The sequence below is a fragment of the Gallinula chloropus genome (assembly GCF_964237585.1).
Source record: "Gallinula chloropus genome assembly, chromosome: 2".
Classification (NCBI taxonomy): domain Eukaryota; kingdom Metazoa; phylum Chordata; class Aves; order Gruiformes; family Rallidae; genus Gallinula; species Gallinula chloropus.
Window position 1 is genome coordinate 152,138,231 of NC_140086.1, and position 24,095 is coordinate 152,162,325.

Here is a 24,095-nt window from a genome sequence, read left to right on the forward strand (position 1 = left end):
ATGTGGCGCGTGTTGCGCCGGGCCCTTACTGTGGGCTGCCGCGGGGCCGCCGTCCCCCAGGGGCGTTGCTGCCGCCGTCGCGTGTGGGGCTGCCGACAGCCGCTCGCGCCCGCCACCGGCCTGTGCGGGGAGAAGTCCCGGGGCACCGAGAGGTGAGGGGCGGGAGCGGGACCAGGGCCGGGGGCGCGGCATGGCGCGGCGGGAAGAGGGCCCGGCGGGAAAGGGCTGCAGCGGGACGGGGCTGGGGAGCGGGGCACCGGAGCAGGGCCACCGCTGCCGAGGGAGCGGGCCCGGCAGCCGGCTGTAGTGTGGCCGCGGCGGGGCGAGGGCCGCGCAGACGGTTTGGGCGGTGGTTCGGAAGCGCCTTGGGCGGTGTGTCCCGGCCGGGCAGCCGCTGTCACCCGGGGCTTACCGCTGGGGCGTGTGGCCCGGCGCTAGAGCGCCCGGGCTGCGGGGCGAAGCAGGGCGGCGTTCGGCCTGGCTGGAGCGGGGAGTTGAGTTTCTTGTGCTCCCAGCCCATGGACGTGTCGCGCCTGGCACGCCCGTCCTGCAGCAGGTGCTGCCCGGAGTCTCGGAGGAGCCAAAACCGAGTCTTGCGAGCGCTTACCCATCACAGTGCAGCGTCTGGCATCGTGCCTCGGGGGGGGGGGGGGGGGGGGGGGGCAGAAATCCAGAAGCTTGTAAACCCCCCCGAATGTACCCGGTGCTTTATTTACACCGTGTCAGGACCGCGGCCATTCATAGAATCATAGAACTGTAGGGGTTGGAAGGGACCTCAAGAGATCATCGGGTCCAACCCCCCTGCCAAAGCAGCTCCCTAGGACATATCACTCAGACAGGCGTCCAGACGGGTCTTGAATATCTCCAGAGATGGAGACTCCACCACCTCCCTGGGCAGCCTGTCCCAGGGCTCTGTCACCCTCACTGTGAAAAAGTTCTTCGGCATGTTGGTGCGGAACTCCTGTGCTCCAACTTGCAGCCATTGCCCCTTGTCCTATCCCCACAGACCACTGAAAAGGGGCTGGATGATTCCCCCTGCATCCCCTGCTTAAGATAATTATAGACTTTAATTAGGTGCCCCCTTAGTCTTCTCTTCTCAAGGCTGAAGAGTCCCAGCTTACTCAGCCTATCCTCATAGGGGAGATGTTCCAGGCCCCTAATCATCTTCGTGGCCCTTCTTTGGACTCTCTCCAGGAGATCCCTGTCTTTTTAAACCAAGGAGCCCAGAACTGGACACAATACTCCAGGTGGGGCCTGACAAGGGCACAGTAGAGGGGAGGATCACCTCCCGGGCACAGAACCTTACAGACTGTTATTGCTGAATGACCCCTCGGTGCTCTTTTCACAGAATCACAGAATCACAGAATCTTAGGGGTTGGAAGGGACCTCAAGAGATCATCGGGTCCAACCCCCCTGCCAAAGCAGGCTCCCTATCTCATATTACACAGATAGGCATCCAGACGAGACTTGAATATCTCCAGAGAAGGAGACTCAACCACCTCCCTGGGCAGCCTATTCCACTGCTCCGTCACCCTCACTGTGAAAAAGTTCTTCCGCATGTTGGTGCGGAACTTCCTATGCTCCAGCTTACAGCCATTGCCCCTAGTCCTGTCCCCACAGACCACTGAAAAGGGGCTGGCCAAATCCCCCTGCGTCCCAAGTCTAAGATATTTATAAACACTAATTAGGTCTCCCCTAAGCCTTCTTTTCTCCAGGCTGAACAGACCCAGCTTACTCAGCCTTTCCTCATATGGGAGATGTTCCAGGCCCTTAATCATCTTCGTGGCCCTTCTCTGGACTCTCTCCAGGAGATCCCTGTCTTTTTTATACCATGGAGCCCAGAACTGGACACAGTACTCCAGGTGGGGCCTGACCAACGCAGAGTAGAGGGGGAGGATCACTTCCTTCGACCTGCTGGACATACTCTTCCTGATGCATCCCAGGACCCCATTGGCTCTCTTCGCCACCAGTGCGCACTGCTGGCTCATAGCCAACCTGTCATCAACCAGGACCCCCAGGTCCTTCTCCACAGAGCTCCTTTCCAGCAGGTCATCCCCCAGCCTGTACTGATACAGTCGGTTGTTCCTCCCCAGGTGCAAGACTTTACACTTGCTCTTGTTGAACCTCATCTGGTTTCTCCCAGCCCAGCTCTCCAGCCTGTCAAGGTCTCGCTGGATGGCAGCGCAGTGTTCCTGCGTGTCAGCCAATCCTCCCAGCTTTGTATCATCGGCGTACTTGCTGAGGGTGGATGCTATACCCTCATCAAGATCGTCAATGAAGATATTAAACAGGACTGGACCCAACACCGAGCCCTGGGGAACACCGCTAGTCACAGGCCTCCATTCAGATTCTACTCCACTGATCACAACCCTCTGAGCCCGGTCCGACAGCCAGTTCTCGACCCACCTCACTGTCCACTCATCTAACCCTTGTTCCCTCAGCTTCTCTATCAGGATGTCGTGGGAGACAGTGTCGAAAGCTTTGCTAAAGTCAAGGTAGACGACATCCACTGCTCTCCCTCCGTCCACCCAGTTGGTGATGACATCATAGAAGGCTATGAGATTGGTCGAGCACGATTTCCCCTTGGTGAATCCATGCTGACTACTCCTCATAACCTTCTTCTCTTCCAGTTGTTTGGAGATGGCATCCAAAACAAACTGTTCCATCACCTTTCCAGGGACAGAAGTGAGGCTGACTGGCCTGTAGTTACTGGGATCCTCCTTCTTGCCTTTTTTAAAGACTGGAGTCACATTGGCTATTCTCCAATCTTCAGGCACTTCTCCTGTAGTCCAGGACCTATTGAAGATGATAGAGAGTGGCTCCGCAATCACCTCCGCCAGTTCTCTCAGCACACGTGGGTGTATCCCATCTGGACCCATGGATTTGTGTGCATCCAATCCTTTGAGTCGCTCCTGGACTACCCCTACCTCAACTAGAGGTGAGCCGTTCATTCCCCAACCACTGCTACTTTCGTCTAGTATCTGTGGGTCCCGAGAAGCCTTCGGAGTAAAGACCGAGGCAAAGAAGGCATTCAGTATCTCCACCTTCTCATCATCTCCCGTTACCAAGATACCCGCCTCATTTAACAAGGGACCTACATTATCCCTGGTTATCCTTTTACTATTCACATACCTGAAAAAACTCTTTTTATTATCTTTTATGTCCCTTGCCAGCTTCATTTCTAAGCAGGCTTTAGCCCTCCTAGTTGCATCCCTGCAGGCCCTGGCAACATCCTTATATTCATCCCATGATCCCAGACCCTGTTTCCACAGTTTATAGGTCTTCTGCTTCCCTTTGAGTTTACTTAAAAGCTCCCTGCTTATCCACGCAGGTCTTCTACCTCTCCTTCCCGATTTCTTACTCAAAGGGATGCACCTATACTGTGCATGGAAGAAGTGCTGTTTGAATGTTAGCCAGCTCTCGCAGGCTCCCATTCCTTCAAACAGAGCAGCCCAAGGGATAGCCCCTATTTGATTTCGGAGGAGATCAAAGTTAGCTCTTCCAAAATTCAGGGTAGCTGTCCTACTTTTTGGCTTGCCTCTTCCACTCAGGATCTTGAACTCGATCATTTCATGGTCACTTTGTCCTAAGCTGCCCCCGACCTTCACCTCCCTAACGAGCCCATCCTTGTTAGTGAAAACAAGGTCCAGCACCCGCCCTCTCCTCGTAGGTTCCTGCACCATCTGTATCAGGAAGTTGTCTTCCATATGCTGCAGAAATTGCCTGGACTGCATACGACTGGCCGTATTGCTTGCCCAGCAAATATCTGGGTAATTGAAATCCCCCATAATGACCAGCGCCTGCGATCTTGAAGCTACTTCCAATTGCTTGAAAAATGCACTGTCAACCCACTCCTCTTGATCAGGGGGCCTGTAGTACACGCCCACGACTACATCACACATACTGGCCTGCCTTTTAATTCTTACCCACAAGCTCTCGACAAGTGGTTCGTCCCTACCCAGCTGGAGGTCAATACACTCTAGGTGCTCTCTAACATAAAGAGCAACTCCTCCACCTCGTCTCCCTAGCCTATCTTTCCTAAAAAGCACGTAGCCATCCATGGTAGCATGCCAGTCATCCAGGCTGTCCCACCACGTCTCAGTGATTGCAATGAGATCGTGGCCCTGTGACCGCACAAAGATCTCCAATTCTTCTTGTTTGTTCCCCATGCTACATGCGTTTGTATATAGGCATTTTAGTGGGGCAGCAGATGCAGATATCCCCAATAGCTCACAGCGAGTTTTTCGATAGGGGATGGGCAAAAGCGGCTCCACTGAGGAGTTCACGGGGTAATCCACAGAGTTATCCCTACTCTCATGTGGAGCAACATCCCCAAGTCTGCCATTATGTTTTCAGTAGAACGTGTGCCACCGTTGCAATGCCTGAAGTCAGCACAGATCACCTGGATGAGCAGCAGGTGCAGCTCTTGGCAGAGATGTGCATCCTTATCGATGAAAATGATAACAAGATTGGAGCGGATACCAAGAAGAACTGTCACTTGAATGAGAACATCGATAAAGGTACAGCTTGCTTACCTTCTGCTCGAATCACTAACCTGAATTAATATTTTCAGAACTAAAGCCTTTATCCCAGGTGGCTGCTCAAACCAGAGCAAGTACTTCCCCACGCTCCCTCCTCCCCCAGCATTCAGGATCTAATGCTAAACATGTCGCAGTATGGAGGAACACATTTCAGAGGCAGCAGCAAAGGAGAAGTGTGTGACCATGGATAGAAGCTGTATGCCTTGATGCATGTTTTTAAAACACGTGATGACAAAACGGTATCATCTTCCTTTTTTAGATAGCTGATTCTGTGTTCTTTTTCTAAAGAATGCCTTTTGAAGTAGAAGAGACTCTGATTTTTTTAAGTAGTGCACACAGAGCTCTACTTCAGATACTGCTAATAGGAAAGGGGGGGTTTGCTGCTGTTGTCATCATCCTAATTGATTGTGGCTTTTAGTTGAGGTTGGTCACATACATGAATCTCTCTCAGTAGTCTGTGACCTCCTTTTCCATTCTCTGGGGAAGCACCTTCCTGAACGGGGAGGGATAACAAACTCAGAAGCTGCAGAGAACAGAAATTGGGCTGAGTTTGAGGGATTTTGTACTTTCACAATTCCTGAAGTTTCTTGTGATCCCATACAAATTTTTAGGGTTTTTTGAGTCATCTCTTTTTGATTGTAAATTTGTGGATGCTGAGCCCTCCTTATAAGATTACTCAAATGTGCCTCTTCAGAGTGGTGAACAGACCCAGTTCTGCTGCATTGTTGTTCTTGGCACTCTTCTAATTTCATGTTTTGCATAAGTGGACAAGAGAAACCTAAATAATAACTCTGAGGGAAGGGTTTTTTTTTAATCAAATCCTTGCTTTTTAATGTGTAAATTTAGGTTACTCAAAACTTAGGACGTTGTAAGCCCTTAAACTCTGTCTTCATAGGGTTTTTTCTCCTCTTATGTAGCACTCTGATGGGGTTTTTTTTGTTGTTGTTGTTCTCTTTAGGTTTACTGCACCGAGCTTTCAGTGTTTTCTTATTTAATACAGAAAATAAACTGTTGCTGCAGCAGAGGTCAAATGCAAAAATTACATTTCCAGGTTAGTACTGAAATAGTTTGTGTTTATTAAAATGCTTTATTCAAACCAATGTTTTACAATTTACTTCTTTGGAGAGGAGTTACTTAGGAGTTGGAGGCAAACTTACCTTGTGGATGTAAGAAGATAAAGGGAACACTAGGTTATTGTTACATGTACTCTCTGGAAATGATTGTTCCCTGACTCGTTTGATCCCGTTTCTGCAAGCCAGAGCACACGTTATTTACCTTTGCTGCTGCAGGACCTGTTAGTGGAGCTGAAGCGATTGCTCTGTGGAGGGTGGTCTGAGTCCACCGGTAGAGGCAGAGCTGAGCTATAGCGGAGCTGTGCTGCTGGGAAGCAGCCGCCCTCTGTTCCAGTGAGATCTGCAGACCTCTATCTCTGAATGTCTCAACAAACACTTTTTTAACTATAGAAGAAGGAAGATTGTGTGCCAAAAGTGTGCAATACATGATTTTTTGAAGGCTCCTGAACTGCTACTATCAAATCCATAAAAATAAGAAGTGGGATGAAAATAAAATAACTTATAGCTGTTTCAGGATTTTGGGTGGAAGACAAATTCAAGTGTTTCCAACCCTCTTCAACTCATAGAAGACAAACCTTTTCCTTCCTTGGGATTCTTGACAGATTCTTTTTCCCCCCCTTGACCACTAACTAATCAAAATGCTGACGTGTAGTTTGTGGGTAATCTTTTTTTTAGATGCTTTCGAGGTAGACTTACAGATAAAAGGCTGGCCAGTCAGAGTTGTTCTGCATTACTGGTGATTAATATACTCACATCACAGAGTATAGAGGGTCTGTTCCTTAAACATGAACATAACCGGCTTTTTTATTTCTTCTTGTCAGCTGGCCTTGAAGCTCTGGGAATAATTTTAATATTCTTTTGTGTTTAAACTCCCCAAAGTCATTTTAATTAGTCTTTGCAGGATAAACAAGTGCTTTTCAAGCTGTGTCTCTTAAGTAGATGCTGTCTTGGCTATGAGAGTGTATGTGCTCATGGGGATCAAAACACAAACGTGCAACATAGCACTTGGCACAGGCAACTGTCAGTGCAAAACATGGAAGGAAAGAAAGAGGTGAAAATACCCTTCTTCCTCTCTGACCCTTCCCTACAGAAGAGAAACAAAGCCGTTGAGTAACCATCCTATGTCTCTGGTGGGGGTTGGTGGTGGTTTGGGGTTTTTGTTTGTTTTCAGTGCTTTCTACATGTCAGAACTGTACCGATCCAAACTTCTTGCAGATTGCTTTACCAACACTTGTTGCAGTCATCCTCTGAGCCACCCACTGGAACTGGAAGAAAATGACGCCATCGGTGTTCGGAGGGCAGCACAGAGGCGACTGAAAGCAGAGTTAGGAATTCCCATGGAGCAGGTAAAGGAAGGGGAGAGAAACAGGAATTCTTGCTGGTGGTTGCCAGCTTACAGACTAACTGCAGCTGGCACACAGGGTCAGCTGGACGCCTAGAAACTGTCCCTTGTCCTGTCAGGGCAAGGCAACATGCTGACCCTCCTCCAGGCAGCGTGCTGTACGCCTGCTGGGAGCTCTTGACAGCACCCATGTACAAGTCCCTCTGCAATCCCAAGTTCCCTATGGAAGCAGGGTGGCCTGGATGCTTGGCCTTTCTTCCAGAGCAATCACACAGCCCGCTTCTGGAACCTTCCTTTTGGTGGCACCTGGGGAGTGCACAGAGCTGAAATGGCTGAAAACTTTCCCGTGTTGTAATTAATGATGTTTGTGTCATCAGACGCGGGAGCAGCAGCGTGCCACTGGGAATCAACTGGTTAGGTTGTCCCCATGATTAATTACCTTCTCTGCAATTTGCACAGTTCCCTGGCATGCTCTGTCAGTACGTGGTTCTGACCTTGGCTTTAAGTAGCTCTCAGGTCTCCTTGGGAGGCAAGGGGTAGGTGCAGGGGTTTGTGTTCATCAGCACTGCAGTGTGTTCATCAGAGCCTTCAGCTCCAGTAAACGTGACTTAGAACTCACCGTGCAGAAGGAATCCACTCACACCATTACAGGGCCAGTCTGACCCTGTAATGGTGTGAGTGGGAGATACCCTGCAACTCGACATCAAGGCACAGTACAGGTTTTTTCATGGCAGTTCTGTGTGAGGAAGTACACTGCAAGTGCATATTCGGGCGGGAGTAATTCTTAAGGAAGAGGGCAGTTAGGGAGCAGTAGGTGCTAATTCCACTGTAAGGCCTAGCAGTGGTTAGTCTGGTTCTGCACCCCTTCTGACCAGTGTGTTGATTGTAGGTAACTCCAGAAGAAATCTCCTACCTGACACGGATTCACTACAAGGCCAAGTCGGACGGGATCTGGGGGGAGCACGAGATAGACTACATCTTATTTGTGCAGAAGGACGTCGTGCTGAACCCCGACCCTAATGAGATCCAAAGCTACTGCTACGTGACGCAGAAAGAACTCAAACAGCTCTTGGACAAAGCCTCCAAGAATGAAGTCAAGATTACTCCATGGTTTAAACTAATTGCAGAGACCTTTCTTTTCAAGTGGTGGGACAACTTGTCTAACCTCAACAAATTCATTGATCATGAAAAAATACACAGAATGTAAATAGCCGGGGTAGGAGTTGCTGTCTCATGCTGTGGTAACTCGGGACTCGAGTGCCGAAAAGCCATCACCTGGAGCATGTTTAACAAGTAACCTTATACAGAGATGGCTGTAGCCAGTGTTTTATTTTCCCTCTTCACCTCCTCTTCCCCCCAGTCCTGCTCCTCTTGGATGAGTTAAGCCTGATCCCATGTACAGTGGGTAACGGTAGCGTAACAACCCCCCTGGGTTCATCCTTCTCCATTTCCCTCTGTAACAGGAAAGATCCTCAGCCCTATGTGCACAGTTTGCTCTTACTTCCTTGTGCAACTAGATAGTAGTTAGAGGGGCACCTCCTGCCCAGCTCATTCGGTAGAGCCAGTATGTTCCCAACTTCACACGGCTGCGCCTTGTAAAAGTGATTACGCAGGAATGGGAGTTCTGCGTTGATGGTGAGAAGACTAGTTGCCTGAAGAAAAACCAATTAATTCAAAGTAATCAGGATGATTTTAATTGCAGAAAGCAAATCTCTTCAGCCACCCTATAATTAACCAAACACATAAAAACTTAAGTAATTGGATTGCGTTTCACTGCGTGTCATAGCTTAATAAACACTGGGGGCCTGGGTTGGGTTTTCCCCCCACCCTTCTCTAGTTAATTGACGGCCAAGTACTGGAAATGTCTTTTAAAAAAATAAGTAACAAGAAGCGGTCAATTACCCCCCACGTACAGGGAACCCAGCTAAAGTAGCATAGCCTGGCCTTGGGGAAGGGTAAGCACCCCGGGCCTTCCCAGCCTCCAGAAAACAAAGGCATCTCGGTACAGGCTTTCCCTTTTTCCCCTGCAACATCTGATGCAACAGTCCTCCCCAGGAAACTCAAACCCTTAGCTCTGACATTTGAGATTGACAACTGACGGGCTTACCCCCCGGCCTTCACATCAGCTAACGAGGAACTGTGCCAGAGGGCAAGAGCTGATCCTCTTAGATCTTCTGATCCGTTGCTCGCAATGAGTAGAATTGAAGAGTTTTAATAAATAAACAGGGGTATCTCAAAAAGATTCTGTTCTGGAGTTTTTTTCCTCCCCCAACCCCCTGAATTGTGGTTTCTTCTGTTAGCAGACTACTTGAGCTAGACTCAACTTCCAAAGGCATCCTGATGAGATAGGATGTTGTTCACGCCACTTCTCCTGATGTATAAAACATGTTGTAACTGGTCTGTGTCTGGTGTCGAGGTGAAGCTCCATTTTCCCCATGGTTATCCGTTCTTTCTCGCCCCAGTTGTGACCGCAGCACCCGGGCTGGTTCAGCACGCAGAGGTTTCAGAGCCAGCCCGGTGGCTGTGACCTGCACTGATGCAGCCTCTCCAGCAGGTGAGGAACAGGAAGGCTGTCTAACAGCTCTCCTGCCTTCTGTGCAGACCGGCACATTACCCAAGTAGTGCATTACAGTCCTTGTCCCATTCTTAAGCTGAAATAAAGTACTAGCTTGGAGGTAAGGTGATGATTAAAATACCTAACCCCAAACCTCGGACTGCTGTTTTCTTATCAGACCTTGAGCCACGTGGCAAATAACCTCTGCCATGCCACCCCCATGCCTAGTGCAGTGACTAGAGCAGCAGGACAGGGTGGCAGGACATGCGTTTCTTACAGCACTGTTCTACTCTTACAATTGCAATGGCCATTGTGGAGCAAAAGCCGACCTGAAGAACATCCCTAGGGAAGCTGAAAGCAAAGCTTTGCTAAAGCATTCCTCAAAATCCTGGAGAAGTTTTGTTTTGTCATGAAAGGTTTTTCTTGGCATTGAGCTTCTGTAGCATTTCCCTGGTTTTAACACTGAATGTCCTATGCAAAATAGACGAGGGAAGCACTATGGATTTACACAGGATGCTCCAATGTGCCAAGTCCACACCTGAAAACTCTTCATAGTTTGGGTTTTTTTAAATGATGTAAGGATTCTTCCTTCTTACCTTTTTGGTTTGGTTTGGACATGCATACTGCAGTGAAATCCTGTTTAATCCTTGAAACTCCTCATTTTAGTGCATTTCTCATGCATCATTTTACTGACCTCTAGACAATTCCTACCATGACAACTGGAGACAGACAGGGAGTATTGCCCATCTGACAGTCTCTTTTGCCATTTTGATCAGATGAGCAGTAACTGACACGCACAAGGGACAGAACTTCAGCCTGATCCTCATTTTCAACAGACCCGAAACACTCATCAGATACTATCAGCTGCCACCTGCCTGCCCACACAGCTGCAGTTCTGCAGATGACAGGCCAGGGCTAAAGCTGCCTTTGTTCCTCCAGCCTTGGCCCAACAAACTGGCCATGCTTCCCTGCGTCACTCAGGAGCCAGCTCAGTGCACAAACATGGACCCAGGGCAGCACTGGTTGGTCTCCCATTACTTCCCCACCAATTTCAGCCTTTACCTGCAACAAGAACTCATGGCCTACTACCCAGCAAGGAATTAACTTCTGCACAGACCACCCCTTCCTGATGCTGTTTTTCATGCTGATGGCTGTCTCACTTCTCTAGTTAACATCATTACAGTAACCTCATTTTTACATAGAGCTTTAACTGCTTTACTGCTACACTAACGTCAGCGGTGAGGAAATGGGATGCAGTGGTATTTTTAATTCCATTTAGAAATGGTTCCTGCCACTGGCACCAACAAATTTCCTGTGGGAGTACTTGAAGCTACAGGATCATGGTAGCAGAACTTCCCCTCTCTGAGTTCCGAGTATCCCAAACGAGTAACACAAGCCCCGTACGTTTTAAACGCCGCGTTACTAAAAAGGAAGCCAGGGCTGGGAGTCAGTTTTAATAAACTCTGTTTTAATTCGTTTGAATTCAGAAAACTGCTTATCTCCTCTGTGTTTTACCAGACTTTCTCTTTCCAGCCAGCAGGTGTTTGGGCTTCAAGTCAAATATGTGTCTGTCTGCCTCTCCTTTCCTGCCCAAGCGGTTCATTTTCTTCTGAGCTTTCTTTGCCATGGTCTTGACCTTCTTCACCATCTGTTTCAAAAGAAAAAAGCAGTAACTCAGTAACTCAGGTAACTACCTTGACCTTTTAAAAAACCACAAAGCTGAAAGATTTTCATGAGGACATCAACTAATACCCAGAATGTGCCCCCATCTAGGCAAGCTCAAGACTGTGTGTTGGATGAGTGGACAATGAGGTGGGTTGAGAACTGGCTGAAGGGCAGAGCTTGGAGAGCTGTGAGAAGTGGTGCAGTCTTGTTGGAGGCCTGTGGCCTGTAATGAAGCTCAATAAGGGCAAGCGTAGGGCCTTGCACTGAAGGAGGAATAACCCCATGCACCAGTTCAGGTTAGGGGTTGATATGCTGGGAAGCAGCACTGCAGAGAAGGACCAAGAAGGAACTGGGAGTGCTGGTGGACAATAAGCTCCCCATGAGCCAGCAACGTGCCCATATGGCCCACTAAGAAGCACACGGCCAGCAGGCTGAGGGAAGTTCTCCTACACCTGGCGTTGTGTGTCCAGTTCTGGGCTCCCCAGTTCAAGAAAGACAGGAACTACTGGAGAGAGTCCAGCAGAGAGCTACAAAGATGATGGGACTGGAGCATCTCTCGTATGAGGAAAGGCTGAGAGAGCTGGGGCTGTTTAGCCTGGAGAAGAGCAGACTGAGAGTGGATTTTTATCAGTGCTAATAAGTATCTCAGGGTGGGTGTCAAGAGGCTGGGGCCAAACTCTTCTCAGTGGTGCCCAGTGACAGGACAAGGGGCAGTGGGCACTAACTGGAACACAGGAAGTTCCATCTCAGTATGAGGGAAAACTTCTTCACTCTGAGGCTGGCAGAGCACTGGGACAGGCTGCCTGGAGAGGCTGTGGAGTCTCCTCTGGAGAGATTCAAAACCTGCCTGGACATGACCCCGTGCAACCTGCTCTGGCAGGTGGGTTGGACTAGGTAATGTCCAAAGCTCCCTTCCAACCCCTGCCATTCTGTGATGTGCAAGTCTGGAAGACTACTGCTGTTAGGGATGCTAATCCTCCTTACCAAAACTCTTTCTTTCCACATTAACAATAGGATTACACTTTCCCTGAACGCCTAACTTCCTAAAGGTGGAATTCCACAGTTTCTAGAACCCTTTCTTCATAATTGCATTTAGATATAAGAATTTAAAAGGTATTTTCTTAGCCTGTATTACTGCACTTCAATTTTAAGAACAAACTAGGCATTTCTGAAACACAGAAAGTTCAAAAGAACAGAAAATGAAGTAGTACAGAGAAGAAAGATGAACTCTGGACAACCACACCCAGCCTAGCATGAAGTTCCCCAGAAGCTGGATGGAGTAGAACCATGCTGGCTTAATTGCTGGGAAGGTAAAAACCGTCAACAAACCTTTTCATCACGAAGACCAGAAACATCCCGCGGTGTGCGAGAGGAGCTGCGGCTGCGTGCCACCGACGTAGGAGGCACAGACTCATCCCGCTTACGTTTCCTCGTAACACTACGGGACCTTCTCACATAATGTGCCTAAAATTCAAAACATCACTTTAATTAGCAAAAACAGCAACAATCTGCTCAGACATGCTCCAGTTCTAATTAGGCTAGTATGCAAAACAGGAGGTGGACTGCTGTGATACATTGGAACATAAAGACCTTGTCAACTGTTGGTCACTGCCTTTCCTACAGTAATGTAATTACTGTCCTACAGTAATATTCAAATTTTGGTGAATATTACCATATTCTTTTCTTGATTTTTAACTCCAGTTTCCTGATTTTTTTTCTGAGTAGTTTCATAGCAATGGATAAAGACACAGACAAATTAACGGACAGCAATACTGAAGGCAATTCTGCAGCAGCAAAGCAAAGAAGAAACCCACCCAGGTCAGTGGCCCGTTTACAGGGCAAAGCCCTGAAGAATTTCAGACATGAAGATTTATCATCCTCCAGCATTAAGTATTCAATTCCTCCTCACTTGAGATCGTTCCTAAATCAACATAGCATGTCAGCTCTGAGAAGCCTAAGTGCTTACTTCAGATGCAGTGTTGACATTCCTTGTTTCCTAACTGCTTGTTTAATGGAAGAATCTAACTAGCTGCAATACCGCTGGATTTGCTACACAAAATGGATCTTTTAAAATCACTGACAAAATTAAATGTGTCCAGAAGGCAAATCTGTGTTTGAAGAACTTTAGCAGCCTTGTATCTACAGAAGCCAGTTAACCTCAAAAACTTCAATTGCAACTCACAGAATTAACGAACTGTAAAAGATAAGCCTGGTCTGTCATTAGTCATATTCTGACGTAGTGTCTCATCCAACACCCCAGGCTTGAAATTCAGAAGTTTGTTTAGCCAAACCCTGTCCTTGAATCCTATACCAATTCCAACAGTTTTAAGGAAAGCAGTGCTTCTATATGGGTAATTATTTATTAATGTTTATTTTTTCAGCCTACTCAACATGTTTTGATCATGACACTCCAGTACCAACTGCATCATCTGGGTTTCCTATTTTCTCCTGAACAGATCCCACCTGTGTCTTGTGCCAACCACAATACGCACTTCAAAGGTGCCCAAAGAAATTTAGCACCCAACAAGACTGGCCTCTTCTAGATAGACATGGTTGCTTAACTAGCAAAAACTTACCTCATCTTTGTTAGTCATGTCAAGTCCAAGATCAGTCATTTCTTTCTCTAGCACCTTCCGCTGGACCTGTAAAAAGGAGTTAGGAAAGCATGTTTCTTTCAAAACAGTATGGTTCTACCTTTTGTCTTAAGGCACCACAAGCCCCATTATGTTCACCAAGTATTTGTCACATCCCACACACAGATGGTGCAAGTCGTAACTTCACGTTAGCTATTGCAACTTAATTCTCTTCACCTATAAATCTTTCTCCACAGGACTGCAACGTCCTGGTTTTCCATGCAGAACTTGCAAACAGTTTGCCCTTTTGGAGGGAGGGTGACAAAGAGGTTATTTCAGTCTGAAATGTCTCCTCCTCTCCGAAAAGGCACACACTTTGGAGAAGATAAAAAGCAAGATTCACAAAACGTTTAGTTATCAGTTTGTTATTCTGCAGTTATCTTTGGTCACAAGAGATTCTAACATTAGAAAGTGTACCTAGCTTCCAAAAACATAAATAAAAGCTTTTCCAGCATGGGGAGAGCTCCATAACAAATCTGACATCATCTTGTTTCTAAGTATATAATTCTCCTAGTTCTCTGCATTTAAAATAATAATGAAAAGGAAAAACCCCATTGCCGCAATTGAATTAAACGACCTGAGTTGTGTTCTTCAAAACTTTTTCTGCAATATACCTACTGAATTTCAAAAGTCACTGGTGTGACACAAACCAAAACAGGCTACCATCACTCACTTAGTGTTGCCTCCACAACTAAGCAGTGACCAGAACTTGGAGCCCAGAAGGAAGCAAGTAGCAAGGGAGAGGGCCAGAGGTGAGAACTCATCAGTTCCACTTCTCAACACTGTTTTATGTTTTCACGAAGTTATTACACCTCAGCAGCACTTTACTAAGAGAACATGTTCCATACTTGCCTTTTTGGCTGTCCTAGGCATCCTCGGACCCCGCGTGTCTTTCTCCTTCGACTGCAGGATTTTCAGTTTCTTCTTTTCTCGGATCTGTCGTGCCAGCTGTCGGATTTCCATCATTTCCTCATCTTCACTTTCTGATTCACTGTCATATTCTCCAGCAGCTTCTCTCAGCTCTTCCTCTTTCTCCAATTCTTCCAGTTTCTTAGGTTGTGAAGAGATGAAAAGAAAATCAAGATACTCGCCAAATCCTTGACTTAGAATCCTCAACATTAAATTTCTGCATGGCCCAGGGCTAAGGCAGCATGCAGAGCCTTCAAAGAAGGAACTACATTACTTGAAAACGACCCCTCCAGCCACACTTTATGCAGCTGGCAATACAGATTACTGGGAATCTGTGGGGCACACTACTATGCAGACTTAATCACATTGCATTATAGCTTGGTTATACTTGTGCGATTGCCCCGAAGCTGCCCACTGTGTGAATGCAGATGTACTATCTTGTGAACTGTGCTAGCTGTGCTGCTCCTGAAACAGACTCTGAAAGAAAACAACCAACAAAACCTTCTCTTTCTACATGTAGCGTGAGCCTGGAACACCAGTGATTCAGATGAACCCAACTGCATAACCAGCAGGCTCCACAGTCTGCACCCATCACTTCTCCTTAACAACCAGCAAGAAATAAGAGCAGTGCTTGTTTTTAAGTATGTCATAAATTTAGAATTCAGTCCATTTCCTTTACCATCCTCCAGAAGACATCAATTTGATGGGTGAATTTCATATGATTAATAATACATGAAGCGTGATAGCTACAGTCCTCCTGGCTGTAGTCAGACAATGAGGAAATGTAACTTCTGCAAACCTTGTATTTTAGGATGCAAAAGGTAAGATCACCATCATTCTGACAAGGTAAAGCAATTTTCCATTCTCCACAACTTCATTCAGGAAACAGTACCTTTTCACACACAGCATCACAGAATGATAGGGGTTGGAAGGGATCTCTGGAGATCATCCAGTCCAACCCCATGGCAAGTGCAGACAAGATTCTCATGACATAGTGGTTTTAATCTACAAATACAGTAATTCACACTAAACAGAGATACAGGGGGCAAGGAAAGTGTAAAAAGAATAATGGAAAACTCACTTTCATTATATCCGGATCAATGTAGTCAAGTATATTATGACCTTCCCATATTTCTGGTATCTTATCATATTTTTCAGATGAATTCATCAAGTCCCAGTATTCTTAGAATAGAAAAAAAAGTTTAAAAAGAGACAAAAATAATTTCAGACAATGTTCAATGACAGAAAAAACCCCACTCAGATCACAAAACCCCCCAAAACAACAACCAGCCAAACGAACCACACATCATAACCATAACTGGCACGAATTTGGTAGTGTAGCTGACATCTCCTTCCTACCACCAAATATTGTTCAGTAATGACTTGAACAACTGTCAAGTCCTAATAAGCAATAGATACCAAACTGAAACAGAATACACATGGCCTCTCTCATACTGGTACTTTCTTAACAAAGAGAGCATCAAACATTAATGAAGTAGTACAATAGAAAATGGAAGGGGAAAAAGACTTGAGTCATCAGACCAATGATTGTATGTCTGTGACTGTAAAATGGGGAACAACTCAATGACGTTATGGAACGAGGAACAGTCCATGAAGATCACCAGCTGTGGAACACAGTGAAGGGTAGTATGCAATGCAATGGTGGCACTGGTACTCAGCTGAAAGGAGTTGGGTTCAGGTATTGTCCCTCAAGACTGAAATACGAAACGTTACTGCTTAATAATAGCACTGTTTCTTACACAATACTTACTCTGAAGATCCAAAACATAATCATCTCCCAGTTCAAGCTCAAGGTCTCTCTCCTGCAAAGACAAGCATGGCTTTATATATATCATCTGATTTAAAATCTATGGGCTCACACAGCAAATTTAAACCATCTGCTGATTTCCCAGTTGAAGAGATGCCACTTACTGATTTCCTCCTGGGAGTGTCGACTTCCATGCGTTTCTTACGTGCCACTGCTCCCTCGGGTATAAAAGGCAGCCGCTCCTGAAAAGAAGGCAACAAATCCACCCCAATAACAAAGTGGGGGTGGGGGGAAGGTTTGTGTTATTTTTTTTTTTTTTACAATGCTATAAATCATTGCAGAGTAATGTATTTCTGAAGAATACAAAATCCCAAGCTGAATCCCCCACCAGCAAAGGCAGTTGTATATAAAAAATAAGCACATTTCACCATATTAATCTGTTGACATGTTAAGACAAAATAATTCTTCTTCTTTAAGAAATTTGAGAAAATACATTAAAAAGTGTAAACATGCAGCTTACCTTGTTATCTCTTTTGGTTGGCATGGCCAAGTGCAATCTATTCAATACTTCATTCACTTTATTTCCTTTCATTTTCATATCAACACGATGGGCCAGCAGTCTGTCACAGGCCTGAAATCACACATGGCAACATTAGGTAAGCCTTCCCAATACCACAAATGTCACAGCAGGCTTTCAATCACAAATCTCTAGCTTCACATCTCATATTTTGTCTCATCTGTTCTATCTCTCACTTCACAGAAAGCATTGAATTATTTTATATATATAAAATCTCATGGGAAGATGCATACAACCCCCCACCTTTTTTTTTACAATGAGCTGACAATACCAGAAAGCAACAGGGCTTGGGGAAAAAAACACACACTTTTTCTTGTTTTTAAACTATGATTTGTATTAGACATAATTTTCCATTGGCACCCCAGTCCACTGAGGGTCAGCAGGCTATAGGGGATAACACGCTTTCAGTTGATCACTATAATGCACTGTTTAGCCAAGATTAAATTAATACAAATGAGTTAAAATGTTAGCTGCTCATTTGGAATGAAATTGGGAGACCTACCTCTGTTTTAACTTGGATTACACCTTCTTCTGTTAGAGTACTTGTCTCTATCACAGAAAATCCTTCTGCTTCAAACATCTCAAATATTTTCTAAAATAGAAACATCCCAACAATGACATTCTGCCATTCCTTAAAATAAAGATACATTAAGAACTGACATTTTAATCCAGTATCAATATATGCAACTTTTTACTATTTTATTAGAATGTGTATCTAAAAAGATGACAGAAACTTTTTACAACTACAGTTCTATTTAATCTGTTTTTTCTTTTATAAACAAATACCTACTTTCTAAAAGGCACCTGTAAATGACCTACAAAGATTTAAAAAAAAAGTGAAACACAAATTCTATGTGTCCTTGAACTTGTAGATACAAAAGAATTAGCTCTGCATATACACAACCTGTTGCCCAGTGAGATCTTCTACAGGAACTGTCCAGCAACACCTTTCAGTCTAGTGCTCGTTGTCTCTGAACTCCTACTGAAATTATTATTGAACAAGGCTATTCAGTCTTACTTTCACCTACAGCAGTAACTCAAAGTTCTCACCTTTCTGAAACCAGTAAGGACTTGCTTTCTCTTTGGCATGTGTGATATTTAGGCAAGGACATACAATAGACAGAAGTTAAGAAAGATATGGGTCAAGACCTGGAAAGCTTCTTTCCATGGCACTATTAAATAGTTAGATAAAGAAATGACCACATCAAAGTTTCTGCCTGATACAAATGATATCCATCCACAACACTTGTGCATAATGTTTTTGTAAATGTTGGAAGACAGAGAGGTGGGACAAGACTAACCTGGCTCTCTTCAGGAAGTTCTGAAATTCTCTTCACATCACATTTGTTTGCAACAATTATAAGAGGCTAATAAAAAGACAAAAAAAGAATCATAATTCAAGTTACCATGCTACAGAAACCTAGGGTTTATTAATAATGTAAACCAAACCTACCTTGTTAGCAAACAATGGCTTAATGTTTTTGAAGAGCTCTACTTGCTCCTCCAGGCTGTGTCCACACTGCTCAGATACATCCATCACATAAAGCACAGCAGCACGAAGATGTGCCAGTGCAGTTATGGCCTGCATCTCAATGGTGTTCCTGTCCTCCAAAGGATGATCCAAAATACCAGGAGTATCCACTACCTAAAATACATAACAAAGTCAGACATTACTACAGGACAACCAATACACTATTTGAGAGCCTGGGCTTGATTTCTTATCAGTACTGTCTTTTTTGAGGCAGCAGTTATTTTTTCCTTTCAGTCGTAAGTTAAGACTCTAACCTCAGTCAAACAGAGATTGTGGAAGTGGGAGTAATGGGAGACTGAACATGTAGCTAAAGTCCTGGCCCAGAATTTGACAGTGATAAAAAGTGAGCTGGCTTTAGTCAGTAATTCCTTTTCCGTTCTTCCCTCAAACTGAAGACACTCCCATACATGTACATTTTCAGCACAGATTTTGACTACTGGCCTCATACCGCACACTGTACCATGCACAGCAGCTCTCAGACACAGCATGTCCCACCAAGACATAAAAATGCAACTCATGCTGCAGAACAGTAAATCAGATTACAACCAGTTAATTCTTCCAAGAAAATACAAAATAGTATCAGTTCTTACCTGCCAACGCAGATACTTGTAATCCATGTGTCCCACAAAGAGAGATTTTGTGGTAAAGGCATAAGGCTGCACTTCTACATCTGCTCTTGTAACCTTAAAACAAGATTTATTCATACACATTTACTGAAAATTCCCTGAAGTGGCAAGCAGTGTATCAGAATTACAATATACTTCCTCTGCTACCCAAAAAAGCTAAAAATTCGTTATCCTGTCTTCTCTACAAGCATTTATCTAACAAAAATATGTTCATGGGATACATAATATTTTGGAGAAAATAATGATTTTTTTTTTTTTTTAGAATTAAATCTATCATAAATTTCCATTTCAGCCTCCAGGAATTCCATTCAACCTCTGCTCACACGTTTGAATTTGCTACCGCTCACATCAGACAGTGCCAGAACGGTAACTAATTGTTTAAATGTTACCTGCTTTTAATTTCATAGTACCTCAGCATTATTTTGGAAAATAATTCACATACCTTGTTTATAAAGCTAGATTTTCCAACATTTGGGTAACCACACAAGAGAAGAGTTCGTGTATTGGGATCGATGGTTGGCAAACGAGACAAATGTTGTCGCACTGAAACATCAAAAAAGATTTTTATAAGTCTTTGTGATAATTTAGGTTTTACTGAAATGGAATAAAAATGCATACGCTGAATTGATTATACACAAATTATTAGCATTTCTGACACTATAATTTATGAAAATGCGTTAACAGTTTGGAAACTCTGCAAGTACCTACATATAACAAAACCAGAAAATAAACTAAGACCACTGTCTTTTAGCTAGAATGACCCCACCAAATCAGCTAACATAACATGAAGAAGAAATAATCCCAAGGACTAATGTCTGGAAAATGCCTGGCACTATATTTCAAATATGTTAGTGAAAATAACAATAAATAAAAGCATGGCTGTGAAATGAAGCAATGAAAAAATGTTTTATAACTGTTAGTAATACCATAAAATGTAAAGAATTTCCAGAGAAAAAGACTATTCAGTGAAAAACTAAATTCTAAATATGATGGGATTTTGAAACTACTTCTGTTTTCTGCATCTATATTCTGTATGAAACACATTCTTCTGTTATTAAGTGCAAGAATAAACTCTGCGTTCAACTCTCAGGCCTTATTTTAGCCTATTTGTAACACAAACCTTGCTCCAAATATTCCAAGCTTTGTTTCTGCCTCTTGATAATCGTGCACATTCGCCCCAGGGCAGCACGTTTCAGCTGTTTGCAGCGGTAAAGGGAATCGCCGTACTTCATCAGCCGCACATAGTCTTTACCAACACTGTGCAAACAAGAAGTAAGAATTTAGCCAATGGTCAATGAGGTGGGTACAAAATCGAAGAAATCTATGTCCTTACTTGTCAATCAGATTCTTGGCAATATTGATCTGTCCCAAAGCCAGCTTGTAGTGGTCTTTGTCATAGAGAACATTCATCAAATCTGCATAAAAAGGATGAATATCCTAAAACAAAAGCATAAAATAAAATTAAGCCTGATTTTCCTTCTTTAAGGTAACTATTTCTTGGCAACTTTAATGGTTTTTTCCTACAGTACAGCACTACAAATTACAATGCAAGGCAAACCGTTTTCATTGCTATCTTACATAACGAAAATAATCTGCTATTAAACGCATCAATCTTAATCACTCTGAACTTCTTCTGCAAAGGTACCTTGGACTCTTTGTACAGTTTCCCTTTCACTTTGTGCTTTGTGTAATACAACTTCGAAGGGTGTTTGTTTTCTAAAAAAAAGCAACTGCAAGAAGCCTGCAGTAGTACTTTCTAACAGCAAATTTGTACTATACCAGAAACCCAGCACCAGTATGAATTCCTCTTCTGAGTTACATTCTGTGTAAGGCTGCATAAGAAGGGCTTTTTCAATGCCAAAATCTATCCTTCAGCTTTTCCAGCAAGCAGCATCTTTGGTTTGAATCTTTTCAATAAAATATTTCATTTACTTAGGTACTTACTTGCAGAAATGTCATCATGCAATTACAACAAAAATATAGAAGATATTTGCAGGAATTCTGCTGTAAAAGTCACTGGATATAAAAACACCAGCAAAAAAAGATAAGGTTGCAAGTCAAGAATTCAGCATGAGCTGAAAACTGCTTATAAAAATGCCCCACTGGACACATGGGTCCAGATGCAGTTGTTGGGAGGTTAAGACTACCTGCAACTTGTCAGAATGTGTTTCCAAAGCTATCCTTTACAGGGCCAAGAACGATGTTTATATTATCAAAGTAACTTCTGAAGAACTGAAGATGGGAAGCAATGTGATATATTTGATAGATACTTCCTGCAAATATTTTCTGTGGAAGACTAACCAAAAGCATAATTTACATTCACACAAAGAAATAAGCAGAGACAACTCTAAGAACCCCATCCACACTTCTCTTCCAACTTCAGGCAAACATACCTGATCAGCTAAAACCTTGTAAAACCCATCCTTCAGTGACCACCCATGGGCACAATTCACTTTTCCTTTCTTAGTCAGAACATACTATTTTTGCAGAACAAATTTGCCTAAAATTACTCCTAGTAAAATGTAACAGGAATCAGCCAACATCGTCAACGCAGTGAATCAGCAAGATCTCAGGGCCAAAAGAAACCTGAATAAAACCAATGCGCTACTGGAGAAGTATTTCCGATGCTGTGAGAAGGAATAAGTTCCTTTATGATCAAATGACAAAACACTTACATCTAATTTGGGGAAATCCGTTAAGATCTGAGTGAGCCTATCGTGGTAATTCTGTTGGGTGTATTTGACTTTCCGCATGTAAAAATGGCGAATCCGATGGATCTGATAATGCTTATGAATGACAGTCGGCGTCTTCCTCTGAGTCTTTGACAAAGTCAAATCTATGAAGTCCTGCAATGACGGAAGCACTATTAAGTATACAAGCTCTTTTAAAGCCACGGATTTTACTCTGGTGGAGGAGCGTGCGGACCAGGTAATCACACCCACGCCATACGTGGTTTGCCCGTGTTTCGGGATACCCATCCCCAGGCAATAACAAGCCGTCCACGCATTCCCTCTCTCCGCTTTTCACTGCGGTTAACTGAGGGCTGCCCTCCCGTCCGCGTCTGCCACGGCAGCGCCTCGGAAAGCGGCCCCGACTCCTCTAAAGGCCGCGGGAGCCGGCAGGCCCAGCCCCGGCCGCCCCGCCGTACCGAGAAGGGAGGCACCCCGGGCGAGCAGCTCCGCGCCCCACGCTTCCAACTCAAACTCCCTCCTCAGACGAGAAAGGAACTTGGTTTTGAACGAGCGCGCAGCGACGAGGCCACGCGTGACACGGATTCGGAACGCAGATGGGTTTTTGCGGTGCCGAGTAGGCAGCAGCCGTAAGGTCCCTCCTCAGGCCGCAGCCCCTCTCTGACAGGACCCTCCCGTTACCTCCTCCCTCCCTCCCTTTACATGGCACAGGCCGCCAAGCACAGGAGTTCTGGCCCAGGGCGAGTCCAAGGGCCCCGCGCGGGGCGGTGGGGGGAAGGAGACGAAGGCCTCGGCCACGCCACGCCACGCCGGCAGCGCGAACGGTGCGAGGGGAGGAGGGGAGCGCAGCGATCTCGGCGAGCTGCCGTCTCACGCAAGGTCTCGCCCGGCGCTGGGGGACGGGGAGCAGGGCGCGGGAAGCGAAGCCCGAACCTTGGCGGACGGCACCACCGTGATCTTCTTGAAGTTGTAGAGCGCCATGCCGACCGCCGCAGCTGGTCCTTGTCGCACGCCGCCGGAAGAGGGAGCGCGGCAGAGCCTCTCGCGAGAGCGCCCGCTTCCGAGACGGGGAGGCGGGGCGGCGGGGCCGGGCTGTGGGGCGGCGGGGCCGGGCTGTGGGGCGGCGGGGGTTCTGCGCTGCCTGAGACCGTCCCGACGTTCGTGAGCTGGGTGCGGCGTGGCCGCTGAGCCGCGAAGGGCCCTGCGTGGGCAGCAACACCCGCGTACGGTGGGGAGGTACCGGAGGAGGGCCGGGCCGTCAGCAGGGGCTCGAGGTGTGGTTTAGAGCAGCCGGGTTTGCGCCTTGTAGCAGGGCGCAGGCAGAGCGCATCCTCGCCCTGGTTGGTTACCTGGAGAAGGGCTGTTTTCTGTTAGCCCAGAGGAGCGGAGCACAAGGGTGGAGGAAGAGACCCCGACAACCTCACCCGTGCCCAGAGTCCCCCTGCCCCAGCTCCTCCCCAGCCCGCCCCAGCGGGCACTCGGCTCTGTGGCCCAGGAGTACCACAGTGCGGGAGCAGCTCTGCACGGGGCTCCCTACGGGGTGCCAGGCGGAGCATCTTGGCATCGTACAAGGCATAGGGTGGGTTCAGAGGAAAGACCAAAGTCGTGGAACGGGTGGGTTAGGGAGGAGAATTGGGGACGGGGGGCGGCGCGGGAAGGATAGAAAAGGGCATGAAAGAGGCCAGCAGCATGTCAGCAGGCTGGTCAGTACGCTTCTCTGACCGTGGTCCACACGCTTGCCACTGCAGCCCTACCGTAGTAAACTTCCTTTTCGGACCATTCTTCTGGTCGAGGGGGCTGACGGCTCTGTGGAGCCAAGTGCCTGCCGCAGGAAGAGGGGCAGAGGTTGGCAGCAACCTGTGTCTGGGGTGTCAGGAACTGGAGGGTCTGGTGTGTGCATCCTGTATGTCAGTGTATGTGTATGTGCACACGTACCTGTGTGTGTCTGTGCAGCTGGGAGACCAGGGGCTGCCGAGACCAGCTGCTGCATAATCTGAGTGTGGCGGGTATGTGGCTGGCCATGTGCACAAGTGTATCTGTACTGCAGGGGTGCGCTTGGTCACCCCCCCTCCCCCCACCTCCCTACCCCTGTCTGGGCATGGGGCACTGGAGCTTCAGCATCCTCACCCCTATCAAAGTACTGGATTCCCAACCTCAAATACACACACTCTCCCCTTTTTAATAGT

At 46.0% G+C, this 24,095-nt stretch overlaps 2 protein-coding genes across 3 annotated transcripts; one reads left to right on the top strand and one right to left on the bottom strand.

Moving 5' to 3' along the window:
* On the top strand, positions 1-9,190 carry IDI1 (isopentenyl-diphosphate delta isomerase 1; the record flags this gene model as incomplete). 2 transcript variants are annotated; one of them, XM_084260200.1, is made up of 5 exons in its annotated part: positions 1-152; positions 4,357-4,520; positions 5,500-5,592; positions 6,830-6,960; positions 7,846-9,190. In XM_084260200.1, the coding sequence occupies 5 exons, from the start codon at positions 1-3 to the stop codon at positions 8,161-8,163; spliced, it is 858 nt and encodes a 285-aa protein (XP_084116326.1). In that variant the 3' UTR covers positions 8,164-9,190. The 2 variants fall into 2 exon arrangements, with proteins under 2 accessions (XP_084116326.1, XP_084116327.1); XM_084260201.1 differs by having other exon boundaries at positions 4,360-4,520.
* A 1,767-nt stretch (positions 9,191-10,957) lies between these two features.
* Positions 10,958-22,912, bottom strand: GTPBP4 (GTP binding protein 4). The gene is made up of 17 exons (XM_084280517.1): positions 22,843-22,912; positions 21,895-22,065; positions 20,553-20,656; positions 20,340-20,476; positions 19,662-19,762; positions 19,184-19,276; positions 18,516-18,707; positions 18,364-18,429; positions 17,565-17,654; positions 17,006-17,116; positions 16,650-16,727; positions 16,489-16,540; positions 15,799-15,899; positions 14,661-14,858; positions 13,752-13,817; positions 12,505-12,639; positions 10,958-11,158 (listed from the first exon to the last, which is right to left on the bottom strand). Exons 1-17 carry the CDS (start codon positions 22,888-22,890, stop codon positions 11,006-11,008), a joined length of 1,896 nt encoding a protein of 631 aa, XP_084136643.1. The 5' UTR covers positions 22,891-22,912; the 3' UTR covers positions 10,958-11,005.
* Between the last annotated feature and the right edge of the window lie 1,183 nt (positions 22,913-24,095).